Source organism: Dreissena polymorpha, chromosome 9 (genome assembly GCF_020536995.1).
Source record: "Dreissena polymorpha isolate Duluth1 chromosome 9, UMN_Dpol_1.0, whole genome shotgun sequence".
NCBI classification, from domain to species: domain Eukaryota; kingdom Metazoa; phylum Mollusca; class Bivalvia; order Myida; family Dreissenidae; genus Dreissena; species Dreissena polymorpha.
Window position 1 is genome coordinate 1893607 of NC_068363.1, and position 21985 is coordinate 1915591.

General features: G+C 32.5%; 1 protein-coding gene across 1 annotated transcript in view; it reads left to right on the forward strand.

Annotated features, from left to right (window-relative positions):
- The window catches only part of LOC127844977 (leucine-rich repeat-containing protein 15-like), a 30963-nt gene extending 18247 nt beyond the window's left edge, over positions 1 to 12716 (forward strand). Inside the window, exons 4-6 of the mRNA XM_052375578.1 lie at positions 7212 to 7275; positions 7604 to 7640; positions 8885 to 12716. Of these exons, the coding sequence (XP_052231538.1) occupies positions 7617 to 7640; positions 8885 to 10246 (1386 nt within the window). The 5' untranslated portion in view covers positions 7212 to 7275; positions 7604 to 7616 and the 3' untranslated portion in view covers positions 10247 to 12716. The remainder of the gene's footprint in view (positions 1 to 7211; positions 7276 to 7603; positions 7641 to 8884) is intronic.
- The last annotated feature ends 9269 nt before the right edge of the window (positions 12717 to 21985 follow it).

The window sequence follows — 21985 nt, forward strand, 5'->3', positions numbered from 1 at the left end:
TCAAATTGCCTTATATATCTTCTTTGAGAAAATCAATATAATCAAGTCGACCTATATGATTATAATATGTCAGCGTTCTACAGTTACTTTAAAGCGCGCATTACCTGTAATTATCTGTGCAACCCGCAATATTAGGCCTATTTGTAAAGGGATCCAATATGTATGTAAACAAGAGTTTAGGTTTCCCAATTTGAATTCACCGAGCAGCCGAATGTTCTGCTTAAAGGACAACATTAGTAAATTGAAAAACATTGACAAAAAACATTGACAATATTGAATAGTTGATTCAAAAGAAAAATTGCAAGATTTGTTCGCGGTAAAAAAAATGAGTAGTTATATAAAGCAAGCTCTACATAACGCGTTTCGTACTATTACATTGTTTATAAAATGCTTTTGTTTAATATTCGCAGATTACTTATAAATGTGAAATGATTATATACATAATGAAATTGTAAATATGAATGGATAACCAAAACGTAAATTACAAACCAGTATATACGACTGCATCTTACATCCCATATGAGAGTCTCATAGTATGTATTGTGTACTAGCGTATCGAAATAATTTGAATCGTTAAATAGTAATGCGATTTTCAGTTAGTAAATTTACCTTCCTGAAATTGCAAGCGCAAACTTGAGAAAAACTGGTGTTGGTAGTGTTCGTGTTTTAAATATGAATATGCGATTGTATTTAAAAAATAATAATTTTTTTTGTAAATCTTTAAAACTTAATCCGAGTTCAAATACAAGCATGTATTTAAAAATTTCGACATGGTATGTTCTCCTCGCATAGCATTAGAATATACGACCATCTTAATTACTTATACACTGTAGTTATGTATATTACTCTGTTTCTATTTTCGATTTGGAGGATCTTTGCTCTTTGTTATTAAAATTATACTATCGGTTTTGGTATATGTAAATCTAATGTTTTAAAAAATATATAATCATTTCATTAAAAAACTCGAGTCTTTGCATCATTTCTGTGCATGTACATGGGCACCACGTGACACTACAACACAAATTAATAACCTGTTCTTTTTAAAAGATAACTCAAACATTGATAAATGGACAATTACGTTATATCTGTATAAATCTTTGAGTTTTCCAGTCTTTCACATATGAATTTGTGTTTGCTATTTGTGTTTGCTATTTGTTATGTCTTTTATAAAATCATAAGTCAAATAAATAGAATATTAACCTTTACGGCATAGCGAGCATAGACTTCATTATAATGCTTTTGGTTGTGTTACGAATGTTTTCAGAACTTGTTGAATATTTAAATCCCGAAATTCAAAGAACATGTTTATAAACAACGACAATCACGCTATGAACGCAATGTTCATTGGCATTTTGTGTTTACATAGATGCAGCCCATGAAATGAGATATTACGTCCAGGGAACCTTAAAATACAACAAGATTCCTGTGGACGCGCTATTTTATTTTCTAAATTGTAGGAATGTATTTGCCATATATCGCAAATAATAAAATAATAAATTTAACAATGCGTAAAATTGGTTGTAATTATAAGATATCACTGTAGGTTATTGCAAAGTTATTCGACATTACTTTTTTTCTCATGACATATGGTACTTGCGCACAAAAATACTGATCAGTATTGTATAAACGCATTTATTGATATTCCGTTAGCAAACATATTCGTAGAGCATCATGACTATGAGCAAGGACTAAGCGGTTCATTTCTGCGATATTTACTATACACAACGTTACCAAGTAAACGGAAAAGATGCCAATATGCGGCATTGTTGCGTGGGACTAATGTAGCAGAAAAGTGGTACATATTCCATGCAACTGATTTATGTTGTTCTGACTCCAGAATAAGCCCAATAATATTCAACGTGGTCTCAATATGACACTCGTTGACGACGTCTTGTTTTGAACGGCAGTGTTCGATTAGCTTTCTGAACGCATTTGTTTTCTTCTTAACATCGTCTGAAGATAGATATTGAAGGTAATACCAGAATGGTTTCGCGTCAATCACAGCAAATTCCATCCAAATATAGAGCACCTCGATACAACCTCGTTCTTTATAATCGTCATGTGTGATTGTCCTGTACATCTCGTACTTAATGTTATTAGGCAAGCATTGTGTTTCTTCTCTTGTGAATTCCACACAAAGAAGCAACTTTAAAAGATATTTTGCTAATTGGTAAGTTGGAGCATACTCCTCTGTTATCCTGTCAAAATTAAAATTCAACACATATGGGACTCTCTTAATTGATACTTCAATAAGATCCGGCTTCATCATGTTTTCAACTTGTTGAAGAAGAGCTTCCGCTTGTTTCTTTTTGTTCGTGCAAAAAAGCATGTCCGCGTACTATAAATAGTTCTGGATATGAAAAGGACTAAGAGAAATTTCGTACATTTTGATAATGTCTTTTGTGATATGCTTCTTGTTTGCTATACACACAGATGCATCTATGGACGCTAAAGTGCCGAATACGGTTCTCAAAACATGTTGGAATTCTAAACTATATTCATGCTCATGGTCTAACATAATTAGAATATGCTTAATAAGCAACCACACGTACGATTTGATTGGTATAATGCTTTGAAGGATTACAAATGCGCTCTTGAATGTCATTGCTACAAATCTCATCATCACAAGGAAAATGATCAGTGCGCGATTATCTGATCTTGACGATAATCTATATTTTCTTTGTCGTTCAATAACTGACAATCTTTCCCCTATATTGTCCATGCGCAAAGTTTGGATGCAATTAAGATTAGAATTAATTATACCTGACAGAATATTTATCAACTTTTCAAATTTAAATGTCTTCAGCTTGTCAGTAAACACATTTACTGCAGAAAAAATATAATTTGGACAATGACGACATTTAAGGAAACGTCTACGTGTACTTAGACAATAGACCACACATTGGACGAGATTATCAACCTTCCATATGTCCTCGGGATATTTTTCGATAGTAAACAACAGTGCGGTTTTCATATGAAAAGTGCTTACACGGTCATCAACAACAGGTCTCAATAACTCTTTTCTAATGATTTTAGTAAGAATGTAAGCCTTCATCTGTACGATGCTTAGATCAAACATGAGAAGCCTTTCAATCATGTTGGCTGACATTCGCCACTTACTACTTAAGTAATCCCTCGCATAATGCACATCCATAGTAATGATCTGACCGGATCATAAGCAAATGAGCTGTCGAGGTTTCCCGTTGGCACACGGTACAACCCACATTTCTCTTGTTTCCTGTTTTGGCCAATGGCAAAGTTGATTTGGTCTGGAAAATAAATCCAGGTATCCATCGGGAAACCGACCAGTTCAGGCCAGTTCTGGTCGACAATGACCCAATGAGCTTTACTTTGGGTATGTTTTATTTTGGTTAAATAATTCTTTTGTTTAGATTGCATCAACTTCAAAACAATTACCGAGTAAGTTTTAGAATCTTCTAAATAATAAAGACCAACGTAGCATACTATATAGTTCGCATAAATACAGTAGACAATTAATGCCGTTATACATATGTATCATGTTAATAACTTGTGAAGTATGAATTAAGAACATACACGGCTTTATAGATAACTGATACGGGTTATTACTTTTGAATTGCAAATAATACAATATATACATTTTGTATAACCAATTGCGATTTTAATAAAAGTTGAAAACGTTCCAAAAGAAACTAGAACAAACAACTGATTTACATTCATATGGAAAAATATTAAACACACCATAACATTTATGCGCTATAATGTACAATGTCTGAGGATGTTTCGTTCATGTGTTATTATTTCATGTGAAGTTTCATGTCAAAATGTATTTTTCGTACATTATGGTGAATTTGTAAAACAAAGGGCACGGTAATATCGGTTTTTAATGTATAGCCTTATAATTTTCTGTTATAGGCTGAAATACATAACGTCTGGGCTAGAAATGAAGATTCCTGGAGATTCGAACACGTTGCTTACAAAGACCATGAGATAAACATCTGTATTCGTACCATAAAGGCTTAAACTGTTAAGGCTACAATGGTTTTAAAGCGTGAAACACAGTTCCAAGTTATACTTATTCTGCTTGGAGCGACAAATAGCGCTTGCGTTTGTATCACGTTTTAATAAATTATTGAAATTCAAATGTATCACAATCGGCTTCATAGTCAAAGGAATACAATCAAGTTGGACACAAATATAACATTATAAAATAAGACCATACATACTTTGTGTTTCATTTTGATGATTAGATCAACGCCATTGTTCAAAATCTACCTATACAAATTCTGTAACTTTTATTTGCATATCTTAGCTGTTGCGATTTAAAAAAACTTAAGTATTGACAATCTCTTATTTCTAACTATTCAGTGTACCAACTACAACTACCAAATAAGTAACTTATATGTCATTCGTAACTTACTATATGAAACGTTAGTAAAACGTGGCTTTTATAGAGGACGCACAGAATATCTAGTTCCGTGCAACGATGAAATTTTACTTACTGGTAAAGGGCCCTTCTTTACGGCATTTCACTTTGTGAATTCGTTCACAATTATGCATCTAGATACACCTTCATCTTTAGTCTAAGCTGACAATGGCACAGTTTATTTTCGGCAGTATTGTATTTGTATCAGCTAATGAGGTCACTACGTATTTGGGATGTAACAAATGTTCAAATAGCAGATCATGAGTATTGTTGTATAGCGGAACGACGTACAAACTATTTATATATTTAAAAAATAAATATAATATCAGGTTGTTTTGACCTGTGCTAAAGGCCCTGCTTACCTGTTATAAATACAATTCTAGCTGATGTTAGCACAATTAATCTTGATTTATTGATTTATCTTAATTGCAAACCGTTTATTGTTTTTAAGTCGATTTACATATGTTTTAAGCAGTATAATCTAACCTTATTGATAGTTTCTACAACCATTCTGAAAATGAAAACAACGAATGTACTTGATAACATACTCGAATTTATGTTTTCAATTTTCGAGCTAAATGCAATGCTGTCTGAGATCAAAGATGTTGCGAATATAGAACGCGAACTTAGCTTGTCATAGAATGTTCTAAATTGTCGTCAAGCTTGTATTATTTAGTTTGATATACACATGGCACGACCGTGTGACTTCCCACCGTTGATAAGGATTTTGAAAACTAATATGGGATCAAAATAGCATTGATTTAAGGACTCACCGAAAACATCACGTTTCAGTGCGGATCGGCAATATGTAAATAAAAAGAACAATCTAGTCTAAAACGACTTACTTTTCGCCGTGACCAATTGGTCCCGCAAGTGGTAACGTGACGTGACCGTGAGGTTGTCTGACCGCCTAATCCTCATATTATCAACATGTGTATCAATTTTACAGAAAATTAGTTAAATGGTATATATAATTAAGACCAGAATACATGTATATATTAAATACTTAAACAGCCCGTGTAGTGTTGTAGGTACCTGGAATGTGCATGTATTTCGCATTCTGACAATGATCTAAATAAGAAAATGAGCTAATTGCATTTTTTTAAGTATTATGAAAAAGGGATGGACACAAAAGATACAATTAAGGCGGCTTAATTGTGTAGCTTAACTGTACACGGCGACCTTCACCATGGGCTGGCCCGTAAGCCCTAAAGGTTCTGCGCGTTGTCCCAATGAATATTCAACAGAACCATGTTTATCGATATAAATTAAAAGGAATAGGGGGCATTGGGCGGAAACGGAACAGAAGCTCGATTGTGGGACACCCCATAATACGATATCTTAAAAAAAACTTAAAGTACAAACAAAGATTCGTGAACATCATTCAACGTGTATTGGAGATATTGAGAAGATCCTGGCGGCCCATACGTTTTCAGAGTTGTGTAGGAGCAAACATTTGATAACGACGTTTTGTTAGGTCAATTGAGTGTTAAATATGGAACGTGAATCTAGAATGTCTGGGTCAGACAGGATGATGACATCAAAGGGCAAAATTTTACTTTAAAGTTACCACTCCTTAGAATCTAATACTTTTCATTTTAGTCTGAATTGTTCTTTACAAAAATAATATTTGTTCTGTAACAAGTACACTAAATACGCGTTGGATGAACGAAAATTGAACAGAAATAAAAGTGATTTATATGCTCACGACGTTTCAGCAGCCATAGATCACACATATTATACGGAATTACCAATATTATTTAAATACCGATTGTGTGAAATTCGCTTATTGTAATGAATACAATGATGAACCACTTTCATCAAAGTTTTCATACAGGTTTTCAGACTACATATTTAAAATTTGCTGTAAACAAGCAGCATCCGAAAAAGTAATCCAAGTTATCGGGATCCAAATCGTATTTCGACTATTACGATGTCCGTTTCGAAATTTAGTTGTAAATATAAATGAACTCGCTGTTAATTCGATCTGCAACTATTTTAAATGCAAACTAATTTGTTTATATGACAGTAACATTAAATGTCACAAAAACTTCCGCAGTGGACATTACGGACTAAAAGGGTACATGTAAATTAAAATATCAATAGTACAAAATACAGCATTGTTTCGTTCAGTTATACGAATGTGAACGCATGAATGGTTTATTATTGGGTTGATTAAGTAAGGCAACATTAAATGCACAGCTTCAAATAGTTATACTCATTTTAAATAGCTTCCCTGTGAACTTACATATAGCCGCAGTGCAATTACATAAAGTACAAAAACAATAAATGAAATACAAGCAGGAGCAAATTACTTCGCAACCAAACTATGTTTGAGTTGATGTGACCATATAGGCTTTCCTTTGGTTTACTTAACCATTTAATTTACATATTTTGAGTTAATTAAATATGAAAAATCAACAACTCAAAAGACCATTATTGAAATAGAAATCAATTGTCCTGAATGTTTTTGCATGTGGTTGCAGTTTTATTACATAGGAAAAGGGAAATCGGCTTGTTTGTCAAACACAAATCTACGCACATACATTCATCTGTAGATTTGGCAAGTATTAAACAGCATCTAGAGATTTTGATTTGATAATGAACATACCATCATTTTCAAATGAATTAGTTGATCTGTGTTTTCTCATCAATACGAAACGTAAACATATGCAATTATAACACATGAAGCAATCGGTCAGCCAACGTTATCTTTGAATAATATCGGCAGGCGTTAAATGCCATGGAAACTTGTATTAACGTTTGCTCGTTCGTTTTCTTTTTATCTGTCCTTTATCTCCAATAGGACTAGACGTGTCAAAGACGATCAGAACAGAAAAGTAGACAGTTCGTTGAGGGACACTAAGTTCGTGAGTATATAATATCATATAATAATTTCATGAAGTAACCTTTATTGCAAATATTTTTTCAATACTTGCATATAATGAAACAATACATATTTGAGTAGCAAACCGTGTTTAAATAATGCCCAAGGAATATAGTCACTGGGGATACTTTTGTTTACTGCAACATGTAAAATCATCAAAGAGCAAATTACCTTTAGTGTGTATATTGTTTTCCACTTCGTAGAACTATATTTCAATTAGATGATTTAATTAATTTTTCTACTTTCGGATTAATGTAATAAATATGATCATAATTTTTATATGTACATTGTTATGTTGTTGTTTTTTCCAGCGTTCGATAAAAAATGGGAATCCGGATACTAGTTCTGGTATACATATTTTTTTATATTATTAAAGTTTAATAAATCCAATAGTCTCAACAGCCAGTGTTTTTAAAGCAAACTATTACATGTGTCAAATTTACGATTTATGTTGTTTTATGAGGATTCAACTTGTATTAATAAATACTATCGAATATTTTAACGAAAATAGTTCTTGAAATAATGATCATCCATCACATTAATTAAAGAAAGACGTAATATGTAGCATTGCGATTAAGGATAAAAAACATTCTCAAAATATATTAATTGTGGCTGACGTTACTATATTACGCAATCTGTTCCGTTAGATGAACTAAATTGTAAGATTCATTAAGATCATCTTACATTCGATTTAAAGCTAAATCATTAAAAAAAAACTAACACACAACACATCATTTCTTCTGATACAAATTAGCAGACCCGTTTGGTTCACTATTACGTATACGTATACTATTTAAATGCAAACAACAAACAATCATTAGCTTTCGAAAATTGTGCTGAAATACAAAGAAAGAAAGTCCATATTTGAATTGCAATTAATATATTACCAAATTTATAACCGATAATGAATCGGTTGTTGTTGTTTGTTTTTTTTAAATACGGATTATTTCACAGTGTAAGTGCACCAAATGTTATTTAATGTAAAATAAAAATAGCTAAGTAAGTTAATCGTAAATCCTGTTTACAAGTTCCTTTTTTATCAAAATGCAACTACCCTGCTTGGATATGTATAATGCTTACACTCAATTTGTAGCTTATCTTAAATACTTTAAATAAAGTTGCTGTATTTGCCTTTTGTATGTGTATTTTTGTTTCTTTTAGAAACAGTAACTGTTAATAAAGATTTAATTTTATAAAATGTGCTTGATTAATGCATATTTTAGGCTATTCAATCATTTGCATTTAAGAAGAAAAATCTATTTTAGCTGATACTGAAATTGGAAACATTGAAATACAGTGAATTATACAATAAATACTGTTGTGTATATTTTGCACTCTTCTAATACAATGTTTTGAAAAAAGGGCACGTCTATGCATTTATATTATAAACGCGTTTATGTAGGTTCGTCTATCAAACTAATAAATTGGACAAGCGATCAAACGCCAACCATATATATTTGTTTTTATCTGCTGCATGCATATTAAATACATCGGCTAGCTTCAACATATAAGTTTAGACTCTCACACGTCATAATTTGTAATCGCTTATAGTATACGATAATGCATGACCTATTAAATATCTTTATTTTAAGGTCTATTGGCTGATAGGCGTTGGTTACAGCTTTCTTCTAGATGATGTTTGCTCGACCGGCAACGTATGCTCTTGTTCTCAACATGGCATAGACTGCGATGGAAAAGGATTGACTGAGGTTCCAGCTTTCAACATTTCTGGTCATCCGATTGACATTAGCCTCATATTATTGAAAAACAACACAATAAGCATTTTAAAGAACAATGCATTCAGCTCACTGCAAGGTCATGTCAATAGCATGTTATACATGGTCATTTCTCATAATAACATATCTGTTATGGAAGATACTTGTTTTAAAGGGCTCGAAGATAAAATTTTCAGGTTAGATCTTGAAAGCAACAATTTACATGCAATTCCAATGGCCATAACAAGCTTAAATAGACTTTCCGAACTGTCGTTGATGTTTAATCCAATACAGGTGTTAGATATAAATATTCTCTCAAGACTAGGGCACACACTATCAACCTTTAAGTTAACTTTGGAACAGTTTCAACGCTGGCCTAGTGGGTTTCGTTATATTTTCGGACTTGACTCATTGTTCATCTCGAAATATAATTCAACAAGTATAAAGATTTCAGATTTTCACTACATGGCGAATATGCATCTTCGCACTTTGGCAATTTCGAATTCACCTTTAGAGGAATTTCCAGTTGGCATATGCGACATTAATGAATTGACTCATTTAGATATTTCTAAAAACTCATTCACCGATAGAACTAAAGAGTTCTTTGATGTATGTCATACACCTCAACGAAACTTAATATTTTTATTCATGCAAAGCAACCACTTTGGTGTGTTTCCTGACATTGGCAAAACATTTCCAGCTATTCGCATTCTTGACTTTTCTGACAACAATCTAAATTACATAAGCGGCGAACTGACTCCAATGCCGGCTCTAGAAAATCTGGTTTTGAGTTCCAACAATCTGGTTCATTTTCCATCTGCGCTATCAACTTTAGCACCAAATGTTCAGACAATATACTTAAGCAGGAACAAAATTGTTGACATCGGCAACGCTGACTTAATGACTTTTTCACATCTCGAAAATGTTTTTTTTGACCACAACCCGTTGGAATACTTGGCAGCGTCTTCTTTTGTTCGCAACACAGTTTTGCATCAAATTGATTTATCTGACACCAAACTGTTGACCGTTCCTTGTGCGCTGATGTCCCTTTCGTACCATTCAATTTCTGCGTATCTCTACGATAACACTTTGGAATGTGACTGCAGAATGAGCTGCCTTTCCCACATAAACTTGTCTAAAATAAGTTTTACAGGTCACCCTCAATGTACACAGCCAAACATTTCTGTCACAGATTTTATTACAAATGTAATACAAGCAAATGCATGTGCAACAAAGTAAACTTACTTTTTTTTAAACAAATCTAGCGCTTTTCTAGATTTTGATGCATGTGGATAAAACCATGTTAGAAATACTATTTAAAATGTGAAGTTATCTTATAGTATCATTCTTTAAGCTGCTTACTTTTGTGAACAGACTTGTTTGAAATTGTTTTATCTAAGGTTTACAATATATTTATAATAACTATATGTGACAATTATAAATTATCATCAGCAGTTACATGAACTGAGGACTGTTTGTAGATATCGATAATATTTTTATTCATAATCAGTATTTTTTGGCAGTTCGTAAGTACGGATTTTGAGCCCTTGGTGTAATATATACTCTGATGATAAAATATTAATACATTATTAATACCGATCGCCGTGGCCTAGTGGATAAGGCGCCCGCCTTGGGATCGGGAGGTCGTAGGTTCGAGCCCCATGGGGAGCGTTTGTCTAAGGATGGATGTTTGTCATGGGACTTGTTCCGATTAGGCCGGCTCGTGAGCCGCGAGCGTTAAACATGAATGGTTACCGACTTCTATCCGCCTGGCGTCTGGCATAGTGATAGGAGTTGGGAGGTACATGGTATACACGCAAAAAGTGTCTCATAAGTCAGATTGACTGGCCCTTTCAATAGGGGTGACACTATAATAAAAAAGACCTTTACCTTTATTAAGTTGCATTTTTTCTGTCTCTTGTTTTTTCTGTTGATTGCAATTTTTAATATAATTGTAAATAAACAATACTTTTTAGTTGATGAATACTTTGTTTAGTCGTATATGGAACGTGAGATTTTTAGTGAATGTAATTAATTTACGATACATGGCAATATTAATATATCAATATACAAACTATTTCCTGTAAAAGCCTATCATAAAATTAAAATTATATCTGTTGATAACTCATTAAATGTGAAGTTTGTCGTTTTTTCGACGATTACAACTTTCTTTTGGAATGCATGCAATATACGTTTACAATAGCTAAATACATACCATTCTGTTAAAAAACGACCATTTAATGGAAAACATTTCCTAAAAAGCATAATATGTTTGCTGATAATGCTTTCATAATCCGATCAGTTAATAATTAGGTACGCGATAACTACTATGGCATGTTTTCACGACCTGACTTATCAAATGAAATTACAGAAAAATGGATTCAATTAATGATATGTTTTGATATGCAGAGGAAAACATTATCTCATCTGTTTCGATGTTGTTAACTTGCACATCGGTTATTTCGTTTAAATAACTGTTTATGTTGATCATGAAGTAAATAGTTGTTTATTTAGAAATGACGTTTTCGTCTTATAAAGTTTAGCTTTGTATATGTATAAATGAACAGTGTTATTATTATCCTCCCTAACATCACATGTTTCTTCGTTTGTGTATGACATAAGTTCGCTCTTTAGAATTGGATTGTTGACATTTTGTGAAAGATTCAAAACACCATGAACTTGTGTAAACGACAATGTCTACATCAATCTTGCTGAACTAAATTCTTTACACTGACTTTGGTGAATTAAACAACAGCAAATTTCTGACCGTGACGGATGTTTTCAAATTAAAAAAAATACATGTATGACACAGTTTGTTCATCTTATTTATAATAGCGTGATTAATTGTGAAACAGACAACTGTAGACTATATTATGTTAATTATATTAACATTTCGGTTAAAATGTAATTTGTTTAGTTGTGTTGTGAAAATGTGAATGATACATTCCTGTGTTTAATGTTTATTTGTATGCATCTGTTTTGCTTTTAATGTTTGTGTTGTTGACATGTACCATCATTTGCTTAAATTGTCATAGGTATTTTGAATGTATTTCATATAGCATTATCAAATATATCATTTCCTACGTGTATCAATTCTTAATTATTTAATGTCTGTTTAAATCACAACAAAACGAGATTTCTGTTGTTACCAGATTTAATTAACTATTGTTGAATGAACGATCAAAAACCGTTTCTTTAAAATAATGAATACATTTCATTTTTGTTTTCATAATGATACTCATATGAAGTGTCTGTTGCACCATAATTACTGTACAAAGTATATATCGATTGCATTTTCCTGTTAATAAACAATGTAACTAATTGTATATTATCATAAACAAATAAGCAATTATAGTATTTGTGTATTTGGTATTCTCTGTTACACTTCTAAAGATTTAATTTATATGACCTTACATAGAATTATTATATGTTTAATTTGCCATAATTTAATCTATTTAATTCAAAGGTGTTAATAATGTGTTGTTGATTAATCACCTGATGGTTTGTTCTTTCTGATTTAAATGAAAAATAAAAGAGAAGTGAATGTGCTTGACTCAAATAAATAAAAAAAGATTGTATTTTGATTTTTGAACAAAACCATTGAATATACAGAATATTCACACTTTTCTAACCAACCTGTAAAGAACACAGTGCCAACAACGACACATAAGTTGCTTCTATACGCGACAATAAACGGTCAATATAGGTATATGAAGCACTGTTCACTTGTCCTTTTCTTAAAACATATATTCATTGAGAGTATTGAATATGAGACGTGTACTCAGTAAGTTTAATTGTAAAGCACTTACCTCAGTTTTCATTGAAGCTCTAAATATCTTATTCAGCCTTAAGTAATTCAAAACTAGCTTCATTATTATTGTTTCATTACATGACGCTTAGGCGTTATCAACTTGCACACGTGCATGCTTGAGACCTTCATTTTATGCTTTGGAGTCACTGTAGGATGTTATTCAAAGGCTGTAGAGTAATAATACATAACACGTTTGCCCACATGTGTGCATACATACCGCTCGTCGAAAACGGATATACAAAAGCAGTTTACTGTATTGCTGTCATGCTTCATTCTTGCGTTTTTTCGACACCTTTCGAAACCTGTGTTATGTAGCGAACCCATCAATATAACGCGTGTAAATATTCATTTTACTGTCGAAATACTATCCAACTATTCATTCTCTTTAAAACAACATATTAGAAAAAATGTGTTGGTTAATGTTACAAGCAGAGTATTTCACACATTAAAACAATGCATCCGCATGCATATATTACGTGCACAGATGCATTCAGATACACGATTGATACGTTCGATGACACATGGTAAGGTTACTTGTCGCTTGTTTGAGCACTCTTAGGAAAACAAAAGTGACATGCTCACATTTTACTCAATAAAAACTAATAGTTTCAACTTTTGTGTTTGTTTTAAATGTTCGCATGGAAAACGTATGCAATGACTTCAAGAGATAAGAAATAATCCATAGGTTTTGAATGCCCGGCACAATATGTTTATACTATGTTGGCGTAAACCAAAAGTGTTAACTCCTTCATTCGCATTCGATGAAGCATCAAATACATAACAAATAATTTAAATTCTTTGTTTAAATGATTTTAAAATGTAATATTGAACGGGTATCAATCATCTTACGCTTAAACTTAATGTTAAAAAATCCGACCCAGTTGACATTTCATATTATTGTAAAGCTCTTATTAGCTCATCTATTTTTTGAAAAAAAATTATGAGCTATTGTCATCACATTGGCGTCGGCGTCGGCGTTGGCGTCCGGTTAAGTTTTGCGTTTAGGTCCACTTTTCTCAGAAAGTACCAATGTTATTGCATTCAAACTTGGTACACTTACTTACTATCATGAGGGGACTGGGCAGGCAAAGTTAGATAACTCTGGCGTGCATTTTGACAGAATTATGTGTCCTTTTTATACTTAGAAAATTGAAAATTTTGGTTAAGTTCTGTGTTTAGGTCCATTATATTCCTTAAGTATCAAAGCTATTGCTTTCATACTTGCAACACTTACTAACTATCATAAGTGGACTGTGCAGGCAAAGTTATGTAACTCTGACTGGCATTTTGACAGAATTATGTGCCCTTTTTATACTTAGGAAATAGAAATTTTGGTTAAGTTTTGTGTTTAGGTCCACTTTATTCCTACAGTATCAAAGCTATTGCTTTCATACTTGCAACACTTATTAACTATCATAAGGGGACTGAGCAGGCAAAGTTATGTAACTCTGACTGGCATTTGGACGGAATTATGGGCCCTTATACTTAGAAAATTGAAAATTTGGTTAAGTTTTGTGTTTTGGTCCACTTTACCCCTAAAGTATCATAGATATTGCTTTCATACTAGGAACACTCGCAAACTATCATAAGGGGACAGTAAAAGGACAAGTTGCATAACTCTGGTTGTCATTTTTACGGAATTATGGCCCTTTTTTGACTTAGTAACTTTGAATATATGGTTAAATTTTGTGTTTCGATCAACTTTACTTCAAAAGTGTCAAGGCTATTGCTTTCAACTTCAAATACTTTCATGCTATCATGAAGTTACTGTACCTGGCAAGTTGAATTTTACATTGACCTTTGAATGACCTTGACTCTCAAGGTCAAATTATTAAATTTTGCTAAAATTGCCATAAGTTCTTTATTTTTGATTAGATTTGATTGATACTTTGACAAAACTACTCTTACCTGACATACCACAATAGACTCCACCCAAACCATCCCCCGTGCCCTTTCCCCTACTCCCCCAAAATCCCCCCTATTTATTTATTTATTTTTTAGATCATCTCACAAATAGCCACCACACCCTCACACTATACCCCCCACCCACCCACCCCCCCAATTTTTTTTTAAACGGTTAAAAAACACAAATATTTATTTTTATTATTTTATTTTTGAAATACCGTCAACCATCGCACCCAAGAATCCCCTCACCCTACCCCCCCCCCCCCTTATTTGTTTTAAGATCATCTCACAAATGACCACCACACCCTCACACTATACCTCCCCCATCCCTCCCCCCCCCCCCCCCCTCAAATTTTTTTTGCATTTTTTTGCATTTTTTTTCGCATTTTTGGAAGATAATGTTATAAATGTCAACACCCCCACACTATACACCCCTCTTCACTCCACCCCTCCCTCCTTTGAGTCCCTTCACCTTTAAAAAGAAAATAGATGAGCGATCTGCACCCGCAAGGCGGTGCTCTTGTTTTTATTACCGATTGATCAGTTATGTTAATTTATATGTTCAAACACACTTTCAATAAATAATTACGTTTTATTTGCAAACAGTAAGTTTTTGCAAGCGCAGTACAAACGACAGAATATATGAACAACATTAATATAATAAGTTAGTCCCAAACGTTGTGATAATGTTCGTTATCCTATAGCATGCTAATAGATGCATTGGATTTTATATGTTTCTTATGTTTTGTTAGTTGGTCTTATAAACCAAACTATTTTAAACTGTGATAATAGTCGTGTTAATTGAGTTCTAATAGGTTGTATTGTTTTCTTTTGATCATGCTATCAGAGTTCCACTTTTTTTATCTCTGTCTTTAAAAGATTTACAAACAAAACGAAGTCACGCACTGATAGTATATGGCATCTTTTTGCGTAAGATTACACGATTGAAGAATTGTATTTTTATGTCATTGTAGTGCGATGTTTGCTTCCCAGTACAAATTGGAACAAATATATATCTAAATATTTCAGAAATAAATCTCATGTTTTTATATGTGCAATTATTTTGTGCTTCAAAACAACATGCGCAATTGCAGAAGATTTTGATTTGAAGTCAGTGTCTGTGTATGCGCAATGCATGAAAAAGCAGCAAACAGGAGACATGCATTTACGTGATATACAGAAAGTAAGAGTTATCTCACAATGAACGCTATCAAATCATGCGTTCACAAACGAGTTATTTTGACTGGGAAATGTGTGACTATTTACTGACTTATTAACTGAAAGAAAAAAATTATAATCACACTTTTAACAGCGTGATTCTTAAGTTGTGGTCGAAGGTATTATTCGTGACTCACGATTATTCTATATTTGAACAATATAGCTAGAACAATCAATATTATTCGACACGCCACTTATAAACTATGACAATTTGAAAGCGTTATCTTAGTATTGCTCTGTACATATAGAGCGTCGATTCAGAACGTCTGGGTTAAATAAAAGGAATCCTGAAGGGTTTGACATGTAACGGATATGGACAACAGTACTAAAACGTGACCGGACTTTTCTAAAGATAAAGCCTTATAGGATAGACAAAGTGTGTAATGTGTGCTTGTCAATAAAATTTATTACCAACATTTTGCTATTCTACACATGACATTCACAGCCAACCCACGAATTTGTTAGCGGTGACATAAAATATACCTACTATTTGAAAGGCTCTCATTTGGGAAAACTATAATAATCATCTACACTTGGGGACTTTTCTAACGCATCACTTTTCAAATTTGAATATCTCATTTATGAGTAAAGATTTTGATTTAAAATTGAACATACGATCATTAGACTACATTCTATGAAAGCCCACGATGAAATCATTCATCCGTGACGATTGGACGCTTTAGCACGTGGGGTAGGTGTGGTTCCATATTTTTGCACGTGATTTGATTCTAGTTTTATTTCAATTTAATTATTTGTGGTGGGTTCTTATACAAGTTAAACATAATATTAATTTACAAAACAATATAGCTGGTATGAATAATCAGGAGCGCAATCGCGAACTTAGAATATTTACTCATTACTGAGATATGTAAGTTTTAAAAGTGTTGCGTTAGAAAAATCACCAAGTGTAGTAACAGACGATATACATGCTATTCCAATTTAATTTCAATTTCATAATTCTAGGTAAGTTTTTACACAAGAAAAACATAACATTAATTAAAGAAAACAATATGGCTCGTATGAATATTTAGGGGCGAAACGGCTCAATCGGCATGTTGCAAGCCGGTGAGTTATTAAGACGTGTAAGTTTATGCGTTTTACTTTTCACATTGTTATTATTTAACGTTATAAGAGTTTGCGAATTTGACTTTTGAAGTGACGTTTTTAATTTGTTAAGTTTTATATTTTGTTGTTTTTCAATTACAATTAAAATTTCAGGAATTTTCAGATATGTGTTGAATTACTTTTGGTCCAAATTGCATCACAAGCCGTTCAAAAATAAGGGAGCTATATTGATATGATTAAGTGATGCGTTAGAAAAGTCTCCAACTGTGTGTGTAAAAACAAAGATGACACATTAAGTCCTTTACAAATCGCGCATCATATCAACTGTTATCACATGCATACAATTGTAATGGATTGACACAATGGGCCATCGTTGTTTGTACAATCTGACTAGATGGGGTTGTCCAAAGTTGAAGAGATCTGGATAGCACATTTATCTACGTTTGGGCATTTACAGTTATAAATAAAAGTTTTTGTTCATTTTATTACAAGTTGCAAACGCTTAACGACCCATTTGCTTCTGTTTGTATTGATTTTAGGTTTGTCCAAGCTCTGTTTGATAGCGCGAGGCCGCTATGGCCGTTTTATTTTAAAATCTGCATACATGTCTTTATTTTAAAATCAAAGAGCTGAAGGCACTGAAGTTCTTCGCCATTGCATAATCTAAGACGCAACTCAGTTATCAACATTATGTTATAGCTTTTTATATCGCAAGTTTGAAATGAACACATCCCATTCAAATTTATAAAAACTGTGTCTTAAAGCACATGTCGAGATGTGTGTGCACAGTTTATCCTCATACTTATGTTATAGAAATCACTTAGACAAAAAACAAACAATATGTCTCTCTTTTCGCAATTTAATGCTGCACTGGCAATCATCTTAAGAACGTTAAGGAATACAAGCCTAGAATCATGTTCATGTTGTGTTGTGTGTATCTAATACTTTATTTATTTTTGTTCAAGTATTCAGCAACAATTTAGCCGACATGACAGACTTTTAATGCATCATGTCTTGTTGTGAGCCGGAATTGAATAATTTCCTAGGCCTAATTGATGCACAGTCCTCAACTTGTAATCTATGTTAAATTAGATTGAGTTGTTCAAGGTTTGAAAAGTTACCCAGCTTTTAAGCAAAACAGTACATCAATCTTTTGAAATTTAGTTTCCTGGGCTTAAATCTATTGGCCCCAGGCTAACAGGCAACCACTAAACCTGTAAGTTATCAATGATGTAAATTCTGACAGTGTATTGAACTCATTCAATTTGCAAGTCTGAAGACATTAAAGGAACCTTTTCACGTTTTGGTAAATTGACAAAATTAAACGATTTTATAATTTTGAAGAGTTCTGTTATCGTCGTTATATTTTGTCATACTACGAGGATTGCTTATATAAAGTATAAAATACATCTCTCATTGTATGAGCACGGATGGCCGAGTGGTCTAAACGATAAACTTTTATTCCAGGGGTCAGTGGTTTGAGCCCAGTTGACGTTTTTGTTTCTTTAATTCTATTCTTGTTTTTTAATGGAGCTTTTACGATCCAATGTTTACATTTATCTGTATTAAGCATTTCATGACAAACTGTGAAAAGGTCCCTTTTAGATGTTTACTAAAATGCCACAAGGTAAAATTTTTGAATACATACGTTGTTTATTTGATTTAAAAGTGATTCGCCTTGTCAGCGAGGTTAATTTGAAGTTATTATCACTTTTATCCTCTTTTTTTCAAATCATTAATAGAAAAGATAATTTAAGCTTCGTTTTGGAAAAAATCAGGGCTTAATGCAAATGCATAAATTGTCATCCCAGTACCAGAGACTCTCTTTAAACGAAAAACACCATAAAAATCAGAAAGTGTCCTCCTTGATTAGCTTGTGTGCATTGCACAGGCTTATCACTGTGCACAGGCTTATCTGGGAAACCACTTATTTGACATGCATTAAGCCCCGTTTTCCCTGAAAGCAGCCAATATGAACATGTTCAGATTTCAATGACAAACTGGTCAATGTCGTCACACAAGCTGTTAAACACATATTAATTACATACACACACAGCTGTCTGATGTTATGTTATGTTTCAGGTATTGTAACATGTATGCATATTGTGTGAATTACAACAAACTTAAATTTAATGAGGATCTGTATGTTGTTTAAAGGAAACGTTATTCTTTCTGCATTATCCGATTAACAAGTGATGCAAATATGGTTATGGTTATGAAATTCCAATATTGTCAATGTGTTCAACTTCACCACATTTCACATTTGTGTTTGCATTTCTCTAAGACGTCATTTGAAATGATTGTGTTGAAATAAATATAAAAAAAACATTTTGTTAAAATGAACAAAATATAAATTCAAGTAAATAAATAAATACAAATTTCAAGCCAGTGAACAGTTAAAAGGACATATTAAATTATTTTTTACGATTTGGGAATTGTTTTTTATTATATTCGAATTCAGTGAATGAATGTATTATACAATACCCTGTCCTTTTAGATGTTATATTTACCTTTAAGGGAAAGGCGGTCCTGTGTAACGAGTTCAAATAAAAAACAAGTTGAAAGTTTTAAAATGCCTCTAAATAAATTTGCATTGAAAACCATAATACTACGTTTAGTATTACTAATAATAATAGTAATATTTTGTGTATGCTTTTAATACTGTAATTCTTATTATTGCTTATTGGCAAGTTAAGATATTTTTTTTATAAAAATATTAAAAGCATTCCTGAATTAAGCAATTATTTCACATACAATTTAGACAACAGCGATTCGAATGGGTGTTATCGACCTCTAACATGTACGCCTGTTTGTGCCATTGCCGAGATATTTGTCGGTTTTTCCAGATAACATTAAATACAGTGTAATAAAGGAAGAGGAACAATTTTAGTAACATTCACGAATTAATGACATACATGATAATGCATGAGTATTGGTCTAATGCTTGATTTGTGTTTGTTTGTTGTTGTTTTTTTGACAGGGGCCTTTGTTTGTATATATTTGCTTAGAGCATGCAGTTATAATGAACGAATTGTCATTTAAATAGAAAGCTGCTTAGTACTAAATTTGCGACAGGACAAATCCTTTTTAAAAATATAAATCTGTTTAAGAGGATGTATTTCAAATATCATTCACAGCGCAATTTTATGTTATAAACTTTTGATTAAAAAATAAATTCTTGTCGTTGTTGTTTTCAAATCTCGTGATTAATTAAAATTTAGTAATGTCTCGTTCTTAGTTTTGCTTTGTATCCGGTAATTTAACTTTGCTGTTTTCATATAAACGGTTACTAAGCATAGTTTACCATACTATTTGTCTTGCGTTCATCATTACTAAAAGTTTAGCGAGTTGATTTCAGTGTCATTCAAACAGAGATTTAACACTTACCAATGAGTTGGTACAGTTTATAGCACAGAAAACTGACCATAAAAAGAAAAAAAGTTTAGAAAAACCATCCTCTTTCGTATTTCGATTCACATTAGCATAACAAAAAATTCATGAGTACTTTCTACTAATTTGTTATAATTATACATAAACGCGTACACTATGAATAGTTCATAAGCATACTGAGATTAAACACCAAACACCATTTATTTAAGGCAAATTGAAGCTCATATGTGTTTAATGGAAATTTTGTAACATTCACGCTCCAATCATAATAAATCACATACCAAGCATTTCTTTAGAATTACAGTTTACGAATGTTTTTCTCTTTGGCTGAAATTTACAAGAAATACACGTCAAAAGTAATCTTAGGCATCCACTATGCAAAAGCATATTTTGGATTTCAAGTGCATATAAAATCCTTTTATGTCCTTTTTAATACTGTCCTTATTTCGTACTTAAATAAACAACACGAATTCTCGAAAAATCATTGGTAATAAAGATGGGTTGGTATATTGTACTTTTGAAATGGAACATAATTTGATTCCCATTATTTAATCGCGAAACTGCTAAAAATAAAATTCAAAGAAACCTCTATACTTATGTGTACAACCTGTCCTACACATGTAGAGGATAAAATGGAGCCTGACGTTTTGCTGGAAATCTATTTTTATTCAACGATCCATCGAAATCCAACCAGATCTTGCCCAAGCGTTTTAAATTCTTTATTTGAAACTGATATTATATCAGAAGGCATTTTTATCCCTCTACTGATAAGGTCGATAAGTGAATAACCGAGACGCATTATTTTCACTTATAAAAACTCTTTGGGCTACTTTGAACAGTTAAACATGTACAGTCTAACCTGTCTATAAAGACCACTCAAGGGATTTGGTCGTTGTGGTCTTTGTTCACAGGTGGTCTTTATTCTCAGGGTCGATTGAAACTTTGCAAAATATGCTAGTAGTACTTTAACAGGTACCTTATCTATGTATGTGCTCTTTTGTTTAAATGTTTGAATACTTATGCATGTATAATAAATTAAGGATTGAAAACACAGTTTTGTCTTCATTATTTCCAGTCCCTTATGTTTTTATTATTTATTTCATTAATCATATACATTTATAAATAATTATTGACATACATGTATATGTACATGTAATTCAGAATGTTCTGGATTTGAGTTTTGCCTACAGCAAGATCACTAGCCACTTGTCTACAACTGTGTCCTTTAACTAACATACTAATGACCGCAACGCGTTCTTCCAACATCAAGAACTTACGCTTGGAAGCCATGATGGTTAAATTGAACTGATTACTTGTCTATAATCTATGCACGTCTTATCAAGGAGAAATGTAAGAAGGGAATGGCTATCAAAATGTTTGTATTTCAGGCATCGTTATTGATATAAAACCTTTAATTTCCTTAATGAGTTGATGAAAGCCCCAAACTTGTTTTTGATATTTTCAGCAATTAGTACATTAATCGCGAGTCACTTAAATACAAAGGCAATATTTTTACACTTTTGACAAACTGTCAAATGCATAAAAGAAGCAGGCGACTACCAATTAGCAATGCGTGTTAAATAAAGAAA